General features: G+C 41.2%; 1 protein-coding gene across 3 annotated transcripts in view; it reads right to left on the bottom strand.

The window, feature by feature from the left end:
- Window positions 1-20,493, bottom strand: part of sdk2b (sidekick cell adhesion molecule 2b) — a 329,027-nt gene that overhangs the window by 46,196 nt on the left and 262,338 nt on the right. For all 3 annotated transcript variants that reach the window (XM_074662914.1, XM_074662915.1, XM_074662916.1), the window contains exons 7-17: window positions 20,128-20,318; window positions 17,028-17,111; window positions 16,628-16,822; window positions 13,397-13,513; window positions 12,904-13,071; window positions 12,409-12,511; window positions 6,363-6,539; window positions 5,323-5,459; window positions 4,652-4,799; window positions 2,593-2,733; window positions 1,854-2,035 (exon numbers count right to left, since the gene is read on the bottom strand). In XM_074662914.1, coding sequence (XP_074519015.1) covers window positions 1,854-2,035; window positions 2,593-2,733; window positions 4,652-4,799; window positions 5,323-5,459; window positions 6,363-6,539; window positions 12,409-12,511; window positions 12,904-13,071; window positions 13,397-13,513; window positions 16,628-16,822; window positions 17,028-17,111; window positions 20,128-20,318 — 1,643 coding nt within the window. The remainder of the gene's footprint in view (window positions 1-1,853; window positions 2,036-2,592; window positions 2,734-4,651; window positions 4,800-5,322; window positions 5,460-6,362; window positions 6,540-12,408; window positions 12,512-12,903; window positions 13,072-13,396; window positions 13,514-16,627; window positions 16,823-17,027; window positions 17,112-20,127; window positions 20,319-20,493) is intronic.

Genomic DNA, 20,493 nt, shown 5'->3' with positions numbered 1-20,493 from the left:
GCAGCTTGACAACAAAGAGCTGTGATGGAAAAGTCTGAAAAGTGTTTAAATAAAAGTTCTTGTTGGCCAAATAATTTGCATATTCACGCAAACTTAAAGACTCAAGTCTTTAAGTTGATCTCTTATGCTAACTCCTCCTTTTTCTTTCCGGTAGTGGAGGATTCACTGTAAAAAAAACTGAAATCTAAACATACCTTTGCCTTATTTTTAGTAAAAGTTGTCTCAGACTTAATATGAGCCACATTCACCTAAAGACTGTCTTATTTTAAGAAACTGAAAGACAAAAAGGACGCCTGAATTGCTTGCAAAAGCAAAAATTATTTGCCAGTAGGGTAAGAAACAGGTGCTTGTTCAGTTTCTTTTAGCAGAACACGACTTTTCTCTCTTCAAGGATTTTTTTTTTCATGCTTTTATTTTGAAGAATAACTCTAACTTACAAAGCACTTGAATAACTATCATCCTTCACAGTCCTGCCTTTAAGTCAGACTTTTCAAAGTACAAAGCTGTTAATTTCAAAGGATGAAGTTGTTAAATTATAGGAAAGAGATAAAATTAAATTTTATATTCGGGAGAGTAAATTCTCAACTTCAGCTGATGGTTTGCCTGTATTTTATTTTGAAAGGGGACAATCAGAAGGTGTGCCTGATGTAACTTAAATGACAAAAACTGTTCCAAAATGTAGTTCTGGTACGACAGGTATGCTTTTGTCAATTATTGTGTCCCTTAAGAGGCTGTGAGGAGGATCTGTTTTAATTAGACTGCAGCGACACCTTTTGGCCCAGAGTCTCATGCACACTGTCGTGAAGACGTGACTTTTATCAAGGCGTGTGTTTGTTTTGGAAATGGATGGAGATCAGACCTTGATTTAAAAGAACTTTTCTTTGTTCAAGACAACTTTGTAGCGAATACACCACCACGAGGTAAGATATTTATCAACGGTCACGTAAAGCTATGGTTTGAAACATGACAACAAGCAGACTTTGTCAGTTTGTACCATAGTTAAGTAGCGTCGTACGTAACCTCACTCTTCATTTTAATGATAGACTCTCGAGTTTGAACAGACCACTGCAGAATAACTGCTGCATGTGGGTTGGAATCAACATTAGCACAAACAGCTAAGCTCTTGATTTGGTCTGTAGCTTGTGCTCTATCACTCTCCTGTTTAGCTTTCTTCTGCTCTTCTGTCATTTTTCTTTCCGACAGTTAGGCTCCAGTGTCCACCATCACTACAAAATTAATCATAGAAAACACAGAGCTGGCGTGGTATCGTCACAGAGACCTGCCGTAAACCAATTTGGTCATGCTTGACCCAATTTGGAAGCTTATAAGTGGCATTTAGGAAAAACCTATATTGACGGTGATAATCTCTTAGAGTGTGGATTACGATCAGGCATGGATTAGTATCTATTTATCAAACTAATGGATAATTATGGTCTATTTCCCAATAATATCTGAAGGCTCTGATGTTATTCGATTAAACATTTAGTGTCTTGTTTATTATTTTCCTTTATGAGGCTATTTCATCACCTTCCTAACACTTTAAATCTATTTATTCTTGTATTATTCTTATGATCCAAGTTATAAGCAACATATTATCAGCCAGCGTTTCTGCAGAACTACAGTAGTCTAAGTGTTAGGGGGATGAGTTCAGTTATAGATGGAAATAAAGTGGATGCTTACTAGTGAAAGGACTGATTGTGCAGTTGCAGGATGTTGCTCCTCGGGCTTTTTAATACATAATGAATAATCAACACGCTTGCTGTAAATTCACACATAGAAATGCTGACCCAATGAAAAGGATGAGAGTAAGACTTTGTGCTAAGATCAATAGCATCGATGCTATGAGTGCTCACCTCCCTGCAGAGTCCACTCGGTCACTTTGTGGCTGAATGTTCCCAAGCCTGCTCCGTTGTACGCAGCCACCTCGATCTCATAGTTAGTCCAGATGATGAGATCCTCCAGCAGCAGCGTGGTCACATCTGGACTGGAGATGTTCTTGATCTGGTAGTCTACAGGCAGCCCGGTGAGTCGATACCTAAAGTGTAAAAAAATGACATTTTAAGCCGCTCTCTGCCAAAGAAAACACATCTCAGTCCTGTTTGTGCTTGAGTAAATACCTGCAGTACACCAGACTCCCTGCTGGGGGGAGACAAAGCACCAAAAACAGGTAATTAAAACCCACAGACAGCACCTTGTGTAGTCTGGAACACACCTGCTGTTTCATTTGGATGTAATGAATAAAAAGCCCGACAGAAAAGCAAACTAATTACATGTTGACAGGATTTACAGTCAGCTGGCAGAGAGCTGACTCCGCTTATTAGAGTCGCTGAAGTTTTTTGGAGTCAAACCTGTCATTAAGTTCTCCCTCAGACTGATTTATTGGTGCAGTGTTACTAACAGACACTGTGGGGGCTCCTGAAAAAAACATACAGAGTGGAGCTTCATCTCAGTGGCTTAACACAAGAAGGTAAAGGAGTGAGAGAAGGCAGAAAAATGTTTTACCTGTTAATATTTTTACTTTTTTTTTCAAACTATAAATCCTCATTGTGTCATGACAGATGCAAAGTGAAAGTTAACTTTGGGGACTCTTACCTAACAACGTATCCTCTGAGGATGCCGTTCTGGTGGCTCTCTGGCGGAGGTTGCCACTGGATCATGATGGACTGGTTTGTTCGACCGCTGGCAATGACGTTCTGAGGAGGAGCGCTCGGCGGCTCCTCTGGGAGAGACACACTGAAAAATACACACAAAAAAACATTCAGGAATTGAAAGAGACAGAGACCTATAGTGAAGTGATAAAAAAGTGAAGGTTGTTTGGCTGACGCCTTACATGAAAAATTTGATAATCTTCAAAATATGCTTGAAAAAGGTAAAGATCTCAGATCGTAGGCCTTGAAACATGATAAAAGGCAAAGACTTTGGAACTGACAGAAAAAACATGAAAAAAAAAACTGATAATGAAAAAATCTGGAAAATTTGACAACCATGCAAAAAAGTGATGACCTAAATATTCTTAAAAATATGATGACCTGCAGCAAAAACTGTTAGAAAATGTATTTAATGAAAAAGGCAGATGATGGATGTGATGTAGAAATCCTGAAAAAACTGGTGGGCTAAAAACTCTTTAAAAGTGACTACCAGGGAGCTTCGGCTGGATATCCTAACAAAAATTGTGACCCCAAAAATGCTTCAAGCAACAAACAAACATTGAGCTGAATCAACAGAATCATACAAATTGCAGCAAAAATATTGCAAAATTGTTAATGCATAAAAATCTTGAATGGCTGTTGACTGTGGACCTGACACAGAAACAAAGAATAAAGTAATGGCTTAAAAAAAAAATCTAAAAAAAAAGTGATAACCAAGGATGAGGCAAAAAAAAAACAGGATTTTGCCAAAAAATCATGAAAAAGACTCAATATCCTGAAAAAAAACATGACCTAAAAAATATTGAGCTAAAAGTGGACCTGAAAGTCAAAGTTGAAAACTTTTTGATACCAAGGAAAAATGTTTGACTCTGTTACACTTCACACAAAAAATCAAAAACATAGAGCAGAGGAAAAAATAAAGAAAAATTAGGGACCTGACAAAAAGAGTGAAACAAATATTGATGACACTGAAAATCCTAAAAAAAAAAAAAAAAAAAAATGATTGGGGGACCTGACACAAAAAGCACAAAAAGTAAGACTTAAAAAATTTCCCCAGAAGTGTCACATTTGGAAGTGAAATTAAAAAAAAAAAAAAAAAATCAATAAAAATCATAAAAATTGTTGAGACCTAAAAATGAAACAAAATAATTTTAAAAAATCACCAAAATTAAAAATTTTTTTTGAAACCTTAAAGTTTTCAAAGGTGTGACAGACATAGCTGAGGAAAAAACTTTGAGAAATCTGGATGGAATAAGTTTACCAATAGTTGAAAACCAATGTACTAAAATAAAAAGTGGTGACTGCAGAGCTTTGACCAAAAATCATGAAAAAAATTCACAGCTTTATTACATATGAGCCTCTAAACCTAAATCTTTGTAAATTTATTACAGAAAGCACTCACATGAAATGTGTCCTTTACTTTGTTGCCTTTGCTAAATCCTTTTGAACTCCTGCCCTCTTAAAACATGCACATCATCCTCCGTTAATACCACTTCTAAGGAAGTCATAGTCTACTCAGCTGCCTTATCGCCATGTTTTCACCCTGACAAAACAGCCCGGGGAGAGGATCCGTGTGAGGGGAGGAAGGGAAATCAGCGCTGGTGACTGTGTACCATGTGGCGTCACAGAGCGCCGACTGCCAGCTCCCGTTACACACAGACGGAGCCCCCCCCCCCAGCTCGCTTCTCCTCTGGCTGTGGAGCTGGCAGCGAGAGGTGCCGTGACAGACTGGTGGAGGATGGAGCAGGCGAGGGAGGAAGGGAGGAAGGGAGGGGGATGTTGTTGGAGATAGAGGAGGAAGGAGTGCTTGAAGATGCAGAGAAGTTGATCTCAGTGTCAACATCAGACCTTAAATCCCTCTTAGAGCGTGAGTTTGTGTGTTTGAACGCTTGTTAACATGAACGTACATGTCGTCTGGTGTGTATCAGCTTTCCTGACTGAAGGATCAGGCAATCTGGATTTTAAGGAGTCTTATTTCTGAATTGTGTTTCTGTTGAGCTTACCGGTCGGTCTCTTTGCTGAACTGGCCCTTCCCCACATCGTTCACGGCACACAGGCGGAACTGATAGGAGCGCGCCGGGATCAATCCACTCACAGTCACCGCCGTGGACTCTGGCTCAATATTGGCGAGCAGGATTGCCCAGGGAGCATCTGGAAGGAAGAGGAGCTAGTATTAAAACCCTGCTATGCAAATCAGTCACCTTTACATCCTGTAAAATGTAACATTTTCTCAAAGACGGAGATGAACATTTCCAGCAATCTTCAGGGGAGATTTCCTCTTTTATGCCTGCAATCATTTTGTCACGATGGGTCGCAGGTTGAACACCAATTTTACCAAAAAACTTTTCAAGGAAAAAAAGAGGCGTCGGTTTCTTCTGTGTATGAGTAAAGAGCTTTAGTCTGACATACTTCTTACATGAAGGGCTGTGATCGCCGCTGTGTAGCTTTCACATCCTACGTGATATCAAATATCATGATGGACGCACATAATTGGCTTCATGATCGATACTTTATCAAAATTTCTCTTTCAAGTGCGGTGTTTGCTCTCCCCTGGAGCTTCTGGGGGAAAAACTGACATCACAGAAGCTTGGATACAATCCACACAATGTCTTTTTCACAAGTGAGAAACAAACTGAGGGTAAAGTTGTGTAAACAGAAGTTACGTGTGACTTACTGTTCTCAGAGACCTCCAGGATGTAGCGAATGAGCGGACTGTTTCCATCAAACGGCTTGGCCCACGCCAAGTCGATTGCTCTTTTCTCAGATTTGCTCAGCCCAGCTGTAGGGTTCTCTGGAGCATGGGGCAGCTGCCTGCAGGGAAACAACCAAGACAACTTTCGATAAATAAAAGAATCTCTCCCATCGCACAAATCCTCCACGGGGACACGGGGCTGCAGAGCGTTTCAGTCTCCTCTGCCCATCTCTCTGGATCGGGAGCAACGCTGGATGTTTTTTAACAGAGAGATCAAGTCAGACAGGTGATAAAATGCAACGAGACAAGACGGCAAAGATGGTTCCTTGTCAAGATGGACGTGCAGGCGTGCAAAGAGAAGGAGATGGATATCAGCGGAGGGGAGGAAGTGGATTGAAAGGAGACGGATAGGGAAAAAAGCTCGGACAAAGACGTGAATAAATGAGGGGAAAGATGCAGATCATTAATTCATTCAGCCGTAAATTCAGATAAGCACGTACACACAGATTGGGAGATAAAACCTTATTGCAATGAGCGAGAACAGACAGTGAGATGACGAAGAAGACACAAACAATCAGCGAGTCAGTCCATCACAAACACAAAGTTCGACGTTTCTTTCATTTCAAATTTCCTCTTCTGCAGTGAAACAATGTGAGCAAAGTTTAGGAGAAAGAAGAGATCTGAGTTGACAATAACAGAGCAGAAGAGCTGTGTGTGTGTGTGTGTCAGTGTCGGGGGATGGAGTCCCTCTAGGGATGGAAGTGTGTCAGGTGAGAATGAGGACAGGGGAGGTGAGGAAGAGCAGGCGTCATTTGAGTGGAAATGAGTCAGAGGTGTGAGGAAGGATGGCAGCAAAAGGATGCTGCAGCATGTGTGTGTGAGTGTGTGAGTGTGTGTGTGGGGACTTAGTGTCTGCAGCGCACCGCCTGGCTTCAAAGGATGCGTTCTAGCCTACATCTGTGCATCTGTGAATGCAGGAGGAAGTAGAATGTGAGAGGAGGAGGAGGAGGAGGAGACGATACCTGACTCGGAGGTGTGCGCTGCGAGAGTCGTTGCCGCCAACGGATGTAACTCTGCAGGTGTAGGTGCCGATGTCACCGGACCAGGTTTGGGAGATGTGGAGAGTGCCATCGGGGTCGAGGCGCATGCGAGGGATGGACTGGACCTGGATCACTGAGCCTTCTTTCTCCCAGATGTGCCTGGAACAGAAAGACGTCCTCATCATCTTCCTCATCTGCTGAATCTTTATTTCTCTGGGAACATCCGTCTGAATCAACCAGTTTGGGTATAAATTTTCAAGCTCTGAGACTAAATCCACAGAAGCAGCTGGACTGAGAAGGAGTTTTTGAAGATGTCTCACCTCTCATGAAGACGCTCAGACGAGAGGCATCCAGCTGCTTTTTAGATTTAACTTTGAAATCACCACAACTGGGAAAACTGAGAGCGCTTACAAACATCATCCAGCAGCTTTTCTGGAAGTCACACACTCAGTGCTTCCTCTCACACTATAACCCAGTGACAGACTCAGACAGGCTGGGGGTCGTCTGGGATGGTTCAAAAGGGAAGAGGAAGTGTGTGTGTTGGAGAGGATTTTTATCTGAAGAATCTGAACTTTAGGTTCAGCTAGATGCCTCTTCCAAGGCCTACACATGCACATACACTGTGGATCAAAATCTTAAGACCAGTTGAAAAATTGCACAAATTTACATTTTGCATTGTTTGATCTTGAGAAGCTGCAAAGTAGAGTTTCAAAAAAAGAAAAAAGATTAAGTAATTTTAAGTGCTTCTCTGTCAGATGCTGCTATGACTTCCTGATGGCAAAGGCTAAAAAGCTTTCTCTCTTTGAATGTGGTCAGATTGTTGAGCTGCATCAGCGAGGCCTCTCACAACGGGCCATCACTGCTGAGGTTGTACAGAGTAAGACCGTCATTTTGAATTTTTCAAAGATCCTGAGGGTTATGGAAGAAACAAGTCAAGTGGTAGATCCAAAAACATTTCACCAATGCTGAGCAGGCTGTCCATGAATACACAAGATGATCCTTAACCCAAATATAGACCTTGACTGGAGCCGACTGTAGCTCAATAACCATCTGACAATGTCTGTGAGTGAAGAGCTTTAAGAACAAAACACGCCTTCAAAGGCCTCGTCTCCTTTGACGCCACAAACTCGCCGTTTGGACTTTTTCAGAGAAGACCAAACATGGGACACACTGCAAAAAACTGAAATCTTAACAAGTGTTTTTTGTCTTTTTTAAAGTAAAAATGGTCTTATTATACTCGATATGAGCCACTTTCAACTTATCAATCCAGAAAAATGCCTTGTTTCAAGTTATCAGAGTACAAAAATGAGGTTTGAATCGCATGTAACCAGTAAAAAAATTTGCCAATGAAACAAGAAAAAATTGCTTAAAAATTTCCTTGAGACTAGAACAATGTCTTAATACAAGTAACTTTTCTCTTGTTCCATTGGCAGTTTTTTTTACTGGTTAGGAGCAATTCAGACCTCATTGTTGTCCTTAAATAACTTTAAACAAGACATTTTCTGGATTGATAAGTTGAAAGTGGCTCATATCAAGTCTAAAAAGGAATTTTCTACTGAAAATAAGACAAAAACACTTGACAAGATTTCAGTTTTTGCAGTGCATTAAAAGGGGAAGAAAGTTTGACTCTCTGGAGCTTTAATGTTACTGGAGTGACAAGGAGATCCCACTGGAAATGATTTCTATGCAGCACAATGCAGGGGGTGCCATTATAATCTGGGGCTTTTTCTTTCAATGCAACAATGGAGCTTCAGGTTGGTCACTGGCGTCAAACGGCATCTGGCTCTGTGGAGATGTTACAGGGGGCCTCCTTCATGACTAAGGACCCCCCGTTTTTTCAACAGGACAACACTGCAGTTCACAATGGCTGCCTGACAAAGGAATACCCTCACTCTTTGGGACCATCCTGCATGTTCCCCTGACCTAAATTACTCTGAGAACATTTGGAGATGGATGGAAAGGGATGTTTACAGAAATGTAACTCAGGTCCGGACAGTGGGTGTCCTCCATGAAGCCATCTTCACCACTCGGAGCAAAGTTCCCACTATCTTTCAGGAAACATTCACATGAAGCATGAAGTGATCAACAAGAACAGTGGAGCCCCTCATCACTGAGTCCTTTTTCAAACTTTGATTTGTTTCTTAGGGGTTTCAGTTGTTTTTTGGTCTTGAACTTTTGATCAGCTGATGAACAGACTATTTCACTTCAAATTGTTGTTACCTCCACCAAGGAGTTCATGTTTTTGGGAGAGTTTGTCTGTTTGTCTGTGAACAACGTGACTCAAAGAGTTATGAACGGATCTTCATGAAATTGTCAGGGAAGGTTCAAAATACAATGAGGATGAAGTGATTAAATTTTGGAGGTGATCTGTATCACCGTCTGGATCCTGGATTTTTTTTAAGGATTCTTTATCATTGTGAGATAGGGCTGTTTTCACCATATGTGTGTATAACTCCTCGATAAATGGTCGGATTGCTTTGCAAAACAATACAAGACAAGGTCATCATAACTTCTGACAAATGAAAAAGTACGATCCAGATTCTGGCAATATTCTGGAAACTGAGATCCAGAATATGAAATATGTACTGGCTCATCATAATTTTCAACACTGCCAGGTAACAAATTATCGTACAAACCTGCAACTGACAACAAATTGTAGCAGACAGTCTGCTGTAAGGGAGTATAACATTAAAGTAGGACAAAAGTGTATTTTTTTTTTATCCCACTCCCATTTCTTATTTTTACATTTTGAAACTCTATTTTGAACTTTTTTTCAAGATGAAACAGTGAAAATATAAAATTAGTGCAATTTTTCAGCTGGTCTTAAGATCTGCTTTAACATTTATACTCCTCACAATTCTCTCAAAAAGTTACAATTTAATGGCCGATGAAGCAACATTCGGCTTACTTTTTGCCTTTTCCTCACAGTTGCTCCGTTTTACATGGAACATAAGATGTGAAACCACTTCAGTGATGTCCAAAGGGAACAAAATTTCTCAAAAATGCATTTTAAGTGGATGAACTCCTAAATAAATAAACTGTTTGCTAATGCTGATTCACACAAATAAATCCTCAAAACAGACTCCAACATGCATCATGAATAATTTCAACTCCACCCTAGATCTGTTTTTTTCCAACTTGCATCATTCAGTCCCCTGCCCCCTGCTGGGATGTGAGCTATGATGCACATGTGTACGTCGGCTTCAGATTGTAGGTTAACTCTGTCTGACAGTATAGGGACGGGAGCACGAAGCCTGCGGATGCTCTTTTTATCACACCACGATCTGTGCAGACCCTGTTATTAGTGCCTTTTTTTTTATCTGCCCCCTCCTCTTTCTTTTCAAACTCGCCGTCAGAGCCGCCCTGCATGCATATCACAGCCGCTGACAGCTGCATATCAAACACTCATCAAAAACCACGCGGCTCAGACGTGGCGTCAGATGTAGCCTTTCTCCCGAGTAGAAAGAGACAGAATGGTCTATTGATCGCTGCTGATGTCGGCTACATGCTTGGAGTTCAGTGCTGCGTTTGTGTTGGACTGAAGCTGAAAGTTTGAGGGTTAGATTAATCGGTAATGACACATGGGCACAACAAAAGTCCCAGGTGTTTGTCAGGAGAAAGTGGATGACATGTCGTGGCTTTGTTTTGTTTTAGAAATAGTTTTTGGAGCTTTTCAACCTTTATTTGACAGTTTAGAAGAGGTGGATGTGACAGAGAAAGAGGGAGGTTTAAATCACTGGCCAAGTGTTGAATCTGCTGTTCCTCCAGTGGCCACCTGAGGCTCCCTTTTAGTAAAATTTCTTCATTACATCTTTCTGTGTTTGTATCTCAGAGCATGTATTCACCCATGTTTTAAAAATGCTTTCGCTGGAATACACAACATCCCTGTGGACAGACTGCAGAATAACAGCAGCAAACACTACAAAACTGAGATGTAAATAATAAATACTCCGTGTGTCGAATTGTAAATGACTAATTAAACCCCCAATGTGAAGCGAACAATGCTGCAGTAATTATTAAAGATGGAGCGTGTTCATTCACACATCTATAGGCTGAAAACACTTAACAATTGAGCTTTGTTTGCTGTTCACTCCATCCTGCTAACAAGTATTGGCTGTGTGGCCAAAGCCTGGGATGGCTCATTCCTCTGTGCAAAAGAGCGCCATTGTTGAGCATTAAAAACACATCAATACAACACAATGGCTGCAGATCCCACGAACCCTGTCCCGCTGCCCTAAATACTCAGCAGTGTGCTGAAGGTGTTATAAAACAAGGCTGAGAACGGTCCCCAACAGACGCCGCATCCAGACTCGCTCCACTTACATAAAAGTACGATTCCCTGCAGTTTCAGGACACCGCGGAGGCTTACCTCTCAAATTGAAATCATAAATTAGAAAGACAATCATGTTTTCACTTTCATATGAGAGGGTGGGCGAAGAATAAGAATTTTTACTGCTTCAAAATTAAAGCCACAAAAGTAGACTTCTACAAAAAATGTATTGTTTTAGTGCTGAGTGCTAGTTTAGTATCAAAATGGGTCTGAATGGTGGTGTTATTCCTGAATACAAGGCATGCATATTAAAACACTCTCTGTGATTAATCTTTAGAAATATAAAAAATTAATCATTAGGTACTCATGAAAATGAATATTTTCACTGTGGATCCTGTCCAGCTTTTCAAGCTTCAGCAGCTTAGCAGGTGAGTCAACATAAAGTTCCTGCTTGCTACCAAGTCGATCACAGCTAATGGAAACTGGTGAAATCAAAAAAACAAGATGTGATTTTTTTTTCCTTAATTGGAAAAAAAAAAAAAAAACGTTAATTTTTTTACTACAAATCCAGTGGCCAAACAGAATCTGTCCTCTTTGAAAACATTTTTAAAAGTGGTTTGATTTTTTTTCACAATGCTTTTTTCTGACATTTTTGAATTTTGCCCCTGACAAGTTCCCCATATTACAAAAAGAATCAAAACGAATGATGAATCTAATAAAAAGAAAACTAAACTAAAACTAAAAGACAGCTTTAAAAACAAACTAAGACTGAACTGAATGAAACAAAAAGTCAAAACAAAACAAAATAAATAAACAAAACTATAATAAGCCCGCTAGTTCTAGAGAAACTTAACCTGGTGACACCCAAACATTTGTTTAGCATGCATTTCGCATTTCTCCTTGTTTTGTGGGATAAGTCGAACCAAAAAGTATTATTTTGGCAATTAATTTTATTTTCAAGTTATCAGTTGGTCATAAGTTAATAGTTCTCGGTGTTATAGTTCCTAAATATACTGGTTTCATTTGGAAAATTTGGATATTGTATTTACCTTTCCCTATTTTACTTCCGCTACTACTTTGCGTACTATTCCCACCACTATGTTTCCATTGAAATGAGTGCCATGTTGTGATATGAACAAAAGATGACTTGGGCAGTGTCTCTAAATGTTAGGTCAACGTTTAAAAAGATGGAGTATCATATGTTCATATGATAATACAGGGTCACAGGAGGTTAAACCAAAGTTATGGCATTTTATTGTTGAGTTTTGAAAATGCATCAGACACAGAGTTCAGAGAAAAAGGAGAGCTGAGTGAGGACATAATATATCCATAATCAGTGTTGACCAGATAAAGGGATGAGTGATTAGTCACAGAACAGTGAGGTAATAATGTTCTCAACCTTTTATTACTTAAGTGTCATACAGACCACCTAGACTTCGTCAGAGATCATAAAGAAAGCTCATCTCTTTTGGTTCAGTAACCCTTAAATTTTTTCACTTGCCCAATTAGTTGAAGAGTTACGGTAATAAGAACATCTATTATTACCTGTGATTGGAATGCGGTGGATGCGGTGCGTGTGGATTCCTATGAAGTATGGTAATACCCTGTTAACGCTGTAAAGCTTAACATTTTTTGTTGAAGGAGCCATGTGAATTTTCTCGTTAGCCCAAATTACTGAGGAGTTACGGTAATTTGAATTTCACAGACCAATTCGTGTCACCGGGGACACCAGTAGCAAAAGTGTGACCGTGAGCTCACCTGACTGTGACACTGGGGTCATTTGTGACCCCGCAGCTCATGATGGCTTTGGTCCCTTTGATGACACTCTGGTCCTGAGGAGGAGTGGTGATCCTGGTTCGAGCTGCAGAGACAAAAACAACCCACAGACAGAGAGACAGGGAGTGAAAAAACATCTCTTACACAATGTCCTTCCTCTGAAAAACACACAGATGAAAAAACATGAAAAACTAATATCAGGAAACTTGTTTTGTTTGAAATGACATGCCGCTGTTTTGTATTTTTCCCTTGATGGCTCCTCGCTGAAAACACCTCCATTATGACTCCGAAACCAGCACAGAAGAATCTTTTTGTACCTGAAGGAATTGAGTGCGACTCTTTTATTATCATATGGTAAAACCTTGTTTACCAGCTTTTGTCTGACAGATGGAGCAGAATCCTGTTCGTGCCTCTGAATCAGGTGTGTGGGGGTTTTAGAAAGCAGGAGGCAGAGTCTATGTAACCCTGCACACTCACCCCAGACTATGAGGTTAGCGGATGCCTCATCGATGCCCCTTGAGTTGCTCGCCATGCAAGTGTAGATCCCAGCATCCGAGATGTGCGAGGGTGAGATGAGTAGGCTGCCGGATTCGAGGAGGGTGAAGCGAGGCAGCTGGACCGAACCGCTGGCCAACACGCGCTCGCCTTACATGGATAAAGAGGCAGGGATAGATAAGACAGGAGGTTTATAAATAGAAACAGAGAGGTAGAATGGAGGGGAAGTGATAAAACCAGGCATTAAGGGAGAGAATAGGGGAGAAAGAGGATCAGGAGGAAAAACAAGGACATTGTTTCCTTGGATCTGAACATGAAAGGCCTGGCGCAGACCAAATCCAGGTAAAGGAATCCAATCAGGCTTTATTTGTTAAGCCATGGCAAACTCTGGTCCCGTGTGTAATAGATAACAGGCAACATAATCCCCAGCCACTCAAGTGTGTGTGTGTGTGTTTGCATTTTGTGCAACAGAGACCTTTCTGCCAGGTGATAGCCGGTCTCGGAGCCCCAGAGGTCTCGCAGTGCAGGATGACTGACATGCCGTCGATCACGGTGCTGTCCGAGGGTCCTGTTGTGATATTCGGGGCGATGCCTGAGGGGAGACACACACACGCACAAACACACATTAACACACACACAGAGAATAAAGAATGAGCTCGAGAGGGAAGGTAAGAGGGTTACAGAGGTGAGAGAAAAACCGTCTGTGGCAAAAACCCTCTTCAAACGTGTTTTATGTAAGCGCCAGCCGGCTGCATCTCAGCGTTTAGACGCTGCTTTGTCCCTCTAATTCTCCACGGATTGACACAGCCTTCACCTTGGTGCCACGACTGTCTGCTGCCTGCTCGATTTCCCGCACCCACGGCAAACAGATATACGAGGACGAGGGCAGGAAAATGACTTCAGACAGAAAGCAGCAATGTGTAGATACCTAAAACCCCTATTTGTGTGATATGCAATAAATCAAAGCTTCTCATTCCACGACAGAAACTGAATCACTCCCCAGAGGAAGAGGAGGAGCTTCTCAGGATGTAGGGAAGGAGAAGCGAGGATGTGTTGACGAGATGTGGGAAAGATGAGGAGATAAGATAGGAGAGGAGGAGGAGGAGAGTGTCAGGATGGAGAGATAGACGCGGCGAGTTAGCGTGAGAGAAATTCATGAATGTTGATAAAGCGACGCGGCGCCGAGCGAAGGCAGCAGGAGTTGAGACAAAGTGAAGAAAATTAGATGTCAGAAAAGTTGCCAAACAGACGCACAGCGAGAGTGAAATTACAAGTGATTTTTAAAATCCCAGTGGTGGCAGATCCTCAGAAAAAAAAACTCACCAGGTTGATTCAGGTGATAAGAGCTCAGCTGTGGTGTTAAGGCTGAGACATAAAGTCATATCAGTGCAGTCTGTAAATGTTAAAGGAGGTCAAGACTTTAAAAATATTGTAAAACTGCAAATAAATCCAGAGCAGCTTGTTAAACATTCTCCAAGAAGTGATTTGTTTTTGTTGTCTTCTCTCTTCAGCTCAAATTCCCACAGCTGACAACATCCTAAACACGTCATTATAAGTGTTACAATCATATTAAACCTCCATTAGAAATTAGACTTAACTCATCATTGTTTCTCTTTAATCCCAGGGTGTCAAATTATCCTACGCACCAGAGACAGAGATTTCAGTCTGAGAGCAGACTAACTGTTTATCTGTTCTCAATTAAGCTCATCATGATGTTTTTCTTTTGTTTTGACCAAAACAAGTTTTCATCTATTTTTAATTACCCTCACTGAGGTTGTTTTTAAGCACTGTTAGCAGAAGCTCGCAGTGAATCAGGGCAAGATGAGCTCTGGTGACAGAGGCATGCAGAGAATTTTTGTGCACTTGTGTGTGAAAATGCAATGAGACGAGCCACAAACAGACTGAAATAAACAAAACAATACCTAAGATTCCTCTGATACCGGCACCATCCTGGCTCAAGGCCCATTTATGCTCAATTTGTTGCGAGGCATCACCCCATTGTGGCTGCATGTTACAAAAGTCAGTTTCTTGTATTTTTCTCCATCTCTTCTGTGTCATCTTTGCATTTGGAGTGGATCATTACTTTGTATGTTTCATTTGTTGGTTTGTGGACAGCAAACTGTTTTTTTCTGAGTGATATTTTTACTATTTTTGCGCCTGTGTTTGTCTGGAGATCCTACATGTAACCATAGCTGCATTGTTCACATGTGAAATCAGCTGTTTGCAGCCTGTAGCATGTCAATGCTAACTGGTGCAAGGCCTGATGTTTATCCACAAAGTGAGGAGAAGAAGGTGAGGATGACATGCTGGTTCTCAGGTGTGAGCTAAGAAGTGATGGCATCCACCTGTCCTTCCATCCATCGTTACTGGGAACGTAAGATCTATCTCCAATGAGATGGACAAGCTAGCCATGCTAACCCAGCAATAGAGGGAATACCAGAGGGCAGAGTAGCATCATGCTATTTACAGACATGGCTAACAGAGCCAACACTGGACACCAACGCCACATTGGAACTCCACCTGCTGTGAGCAGACAGGATCCAGGAGACAGAGACTGAACAGACTGCTGAAGAAGCTCAGTCCTGGACCCTGTGGAGGTGGAGGCTGGCTGAACTGGAGGATGATGGACAAGCTGCTATTATCTAATTTCTTATTCACCTTTTTACAGTTTTTATACACTTTTTTACTTTTGTTTTTTTGATTGCTGCTGTGACTCTTGAATTTCCCCTTGAAAAGAAATAAAGTTATTTTCATTCTATTTCTATTCTGTTCTTTGAATATGGATCCAAATACGAATTTGGGTACAGATGGAGCCTTCTGTCTGTGCTCTGCCTTCAATTTGTCTGTATTTCTGCAACTTGCTGACCATCACCTCCTACAACACTGCCTCTGTTTTTGTACTTTATCCAAAAGGTACACAAGCAATACCTCCTCCACAGTCGTTGTGTTAGTTTTTGAGTTTTTTGTTATCATAAACTTTTGACTCTGGGCTGCCTCCAGGTGGATGTATTGTTTAACAGCAATGTCAACGTGAAGGACGCATGGAAGTATGTGAGCTGTGACGGTAACATCGTTTGAAAAGGATCGTATGTAAAGGGAGTATATTTGTCACCTCAGAGGTTTTGTGGCAACATAGAAATGTTAAAAAAATTCCTACAATAATAGATGAAATGTGCAGATATAGATAGTTTGTGACCCCCTTTCCCAGTGTTTCCTGACCCCCACTCATGAACCCCTGTGCCAGTTTACACCATTCATCTTGTGGGGGAAATCAATGCTCCAACTTAATGGAAAAGTTTCCACCCCAAACACATCTACTGACCTTTTTGTTGCGAGGATGATAAGTCAGGACCTCTCTAAGTCAGTTATTAAAAATTCTGATTTGGAAAAAAACATTTATTCAGTCTTCTATTAATTAAGTCGCAATTATTTTTCCGGGAGAAACCACACAGGTCTACAGGATCCCATTCAGGCTCTAATTGCTCTCGCTCTTCTTCCTACTTTCAGGTGAGAATTACTTTCCATTGTTGTAGAGTAATTACATGTGTTTTTTCTCTGACTGCGACAAGGGGTTTGAGAGAGCCGTGTAAGGATTCAACATTATTCCCTGACACAAAATTTTAATCAGAGTTTAAGCCAAACACATTATGTTTTAATGGCGGTAATTATTGGAGATGATTTTCTGAGGTGGAGCTGGAGAACTCACTTGTTACAGCCAGGTACGTGTTGGTCTGAACTTCTCCTGCTGAGTTTCTGGCGAAGCACTGGAACATCCCAGTGTCGTCGGGGAGGAGGCCATTGACCTGAAGGCTGCCTCCCACTAGAACCCTGTACCTGGGCGTCTTCACGGGGTCGATAGGGAGGGCGTCTTTGTACCACACGATGTCAGGCTGGGGGACACCTGCAGGAAAATGAAAAATGGTGAAAAAAAGTTTGGCTTCCTTGTCTTTGGTAAGCTTTATTTGACTTGTAACATAACATATCATCACACACACACACACACACACACACACACACACACACACACACACACACACACACACACACACACACACACACACACACACACACACACACACACACACACACACACAGATAAAGCCCACCTCGTGCCTGACAGGGGATGTCCACTACCTTCTCCATCTCAGCTGTGATGTGTTTCTCTGGCTCTTTGATGAACTGTGGAGGCTCTGAGGGTTAGAATAAAAAGATGGAGAGGCAAAGGAGGATAAGTTGATGAAATAGAAAAAAAACAAGGAATAAAAAAACCTGCAGCTATATTTTCTTTCTGGAAAAATATTGGTTATTGCACCATTAAAAAGAAAAAACATATACCGATAAAAACACCAAAATAATGAAATTCCTCTCCTGCTTTTACTGCGAGAGAGAGATGATAGGATGAGAGAAAAGCTACAGGTGGAACACATGACAGACCTCTACCAATAAACGCAACTGACTTCCTTTAATATTGTTCATCTTTTCTATTCTTTTGACTCTGAGGCGCATCCTAGTCATGTCTGTTAGGGCTTAGGGCTCTCACGCCAACTTTTTGAGCCCTTTATGTGTCCCTTCCCACAATTTGCAGACTGAGCATAATGAACATGAAACCCAATGAACATGTAAAAGAGACCATAAAGCAGATATGTAAACCAATATTTACACTTCAGAGATAAAAGTCTGCCAGCCTATAAGAATCAGTGTACAAAACTGCCTTAATCCACCTAAATCTTCATATTTCTAAATACGCTTATGGATAGTTCAATATGTCAAGATTTTTTTATATTCATACAGCCAATTTCTTTCATTTTTGTGGCCAAGCTGTTTTGACTAAAGGAAACTATTGGTAAAAAAAAAATTATATTATTTCTAAACAAATAACTGTTCAATGAAAAGTGCTTAAATTATAAAAAAAGCCACTGTTTTAGATTCTACTGAGATTCCTTTCATATTTGCCTCCATACATTTCACAATCAAATGACACACAGATCAAGACCAAATAGCAACCTCGAGTATTAAAACATAAAGCTGATGTGCAAGTGCTAAAATCTGCAGTTAGTCAAGTGCCCACTTAAGGCAGGGTCCGGAAGTACCATAAAGAGCACACACTGTACTTGGTGGGTTAATTCTTTTAAAATTAATTATTTTTGAAGTTATCAAACTGATGAGTTTTGTCTTATTAAGGGCAGGGCCGGTTTGGCTGACAGGTGGTGCCTCTGAGGCTGTTAGCTAAGAGGCTAAAGGCCAGCTCGGCTCCTCTGGTTCAGAAGTTTGTATCTGAAACAAACGGGTGAAGTAACAGTAACGGTAATGGTTACAGTAGAGGTAACAGTAACTTTAGCCGTGTTTCCACCAAGCAGACCGGTTCCGTTCGTCTCGGTATGGTGCGCATTTTATGGCGTTTACACTGACTTATCCTGTCCCACTTTTTGGGACCCTTTCGTATGGGTGCCAGACTGAACCGATCTGCTCTCGAAAGGTAGAGCTACAACACTGCAGACTGCAGATTGGTCAAAAGAATCGTCACCTACCATGACAATGGCTGCATTTCTCCTGGCAGCACACAGACTTCTCTGAAACAAAAGCTTGATTGTTCTTTGTATCAAAGAGCTACATGCCAATCACAGAGAGGAGGAAATGCTGCATGTCTTCCATCTATGCTCTTTGTTTACTGAATCACATCATGTTTTTCTTTTTCGGTGGATTCATTAGGGAGGTAAAACTGAGTAAACTGTGTCGCGCTGCTACAGCGTCACGCTGTTGTTTAACAGCTGTGGCTTTCAGCATCCAGCTTACACGCCGCCTACCACGAAAGGGCAGAGTTTTGCTGTGGAAACGCAAACAGGATCAGGCTTAACTCTACCAAACTGTGCCAAACCGTACTGAACTGACCTGGACTGCTTGGTGGAAACGCAGTTTGTGTCCCTGTATTAAAGAGTCTAAAGTTATTAAATGAAACATGTGTGGAAGTTGAAAAAAAACAAACCTTGCAGTTCCACATGCATCCACATGAGGCTAACTCCAATAGCCTGTGTTTTTAGATATATTCACATATTCAGTACAGTCAGAGTGTCCTTATAGGACAGGTTATAGGTCTAAATCAGCCTCTCTCCTGTGGCCACAGGTTAAGCCTATGGTTTCTATTCATCTGTAAAGAAATGCACCTCCTTGCCATGAACATCAGAGCTATCATCAATGTATTTAAGAATCTACAGTCACAAGTTAGATGTGAGTGGAAACGAGGTGTTTGTCTGAAGTAAGATATCCATTAGCAGTATTCTTTAATGGTTTAAACGTCCCTTTCAAACTTTGAGGCAGAGAAAGGCTCCGTCGGCTGAATCAAGGGAAAGGTTCCCCACACCTCGTCCTTTAAGTCACATCACAACCTTGAAGACATCAAAGTGTTCCAGTGGGCTGGAATGAAAGTGACTCGAGTCATGTTATATTAAACAGTTTCTTAAGGCCAACCATTAGCTTCCCCCTGTTTGAATCAATAACACCTCCCCCTCACTGCCTTGCAACTTCACAGGCAGAAAAACACAGGCAGAATAGTATTATTTATAATTATTTCATACCAGCTCTTTAGCTTGAACTAAATGCTCCCACATCTTTGCCTCAGTGTGCAGATAAATATAGAGACATTGTTTTTTTCCCATCTAACTTGTCATGTCAATTAGAAAGCATGATGTTCCTCTTTTCCCTTGCGAAAAAATAAGGTTTTAAGCAAGATCTTTAAAAAAGGAGACCCCTAAGGAAAAACAAGTGGGGAATAAATTTACAAGCACCACAAAAATGCGCTCTAATCTTGAGATTCTGAAGTTATCAAAAAGCAAAGGAGCAAATTCGGAGATAAGAGCTCCAAACAAACGAAACACCAGGGAAATGAATGATGAAACTATTCAGACTAAGCAGCAGCAAATAAACTGAAGCTTTCCCATCAAGGCTTATTAAGATGTGGAATTGGAGCAAATTCGCTGAATGTTTGTGCTTTCACTCTCCTGAGCTATTTCCTCAGAGGTGCTATGCAAAAACAAAAAAATGAAGAAAAACTGGAAATGCAGTGATCGATAAAAAATACCTCTTGATGAGGAGACAGTCACATATTTGTCTGGGAAATTGTTTTAATATCAAAAGACCAAAGAAACAATCAGGGTAACATTTAGGGAATATCACAGGCAGGCAGAGCACCATTCAGATTATAATTCTTACCAAGTACATGCAGATAAGCCCCAAGGCTGACTGAAGGCACGCTGCTGCTGCGGAGAACAGCCTCACACTCGTAGTAGCCGGCGTCGCTCACCACAGGGCTGAGGATGGTCAGCCTGCGGTTGAAATCGCTCAAACCGCTCGTTACCAAGACGCCGTTCTTTCGCCATGTGATGCTCAGCTTGATAAGAGGCCTGCAGAGTCAAAGGGACAGTTCACAAGCATCCCATGGTTACATTTTTATCATCACAAGAAGACTTCTTAATCAGGGCTATGTTCACATGAAGATATTACGGAAAAGATGTTTCGTGTCCTTGTTTTAACCTTTGTCGGTCCCTTTAATTAATGACCCTTTTACAGTACAAAAAT

Source organism: Halichoeres trimaculatus, unplaced genomic scaffold (assembly GCF_033239565.1).
Source record: "Halichoeres trimaculatus isolate MK-OKI-2021-1 unplaced genomic scaffold, fHalTri1.1 fHalTri1_scaffold_23, whole genome shotgun sequence".
NCBI classification, from domain to species: domain Eukaryota; kingdom Metazoa; phylum Chordata; class Actinopteri; order Labriformes; family Labridae; genus Halichoeres; species Halichoeres trimaculatus.
This window is presented reverse-complemented; position numbering and strand designations above follow the sequence as displayed.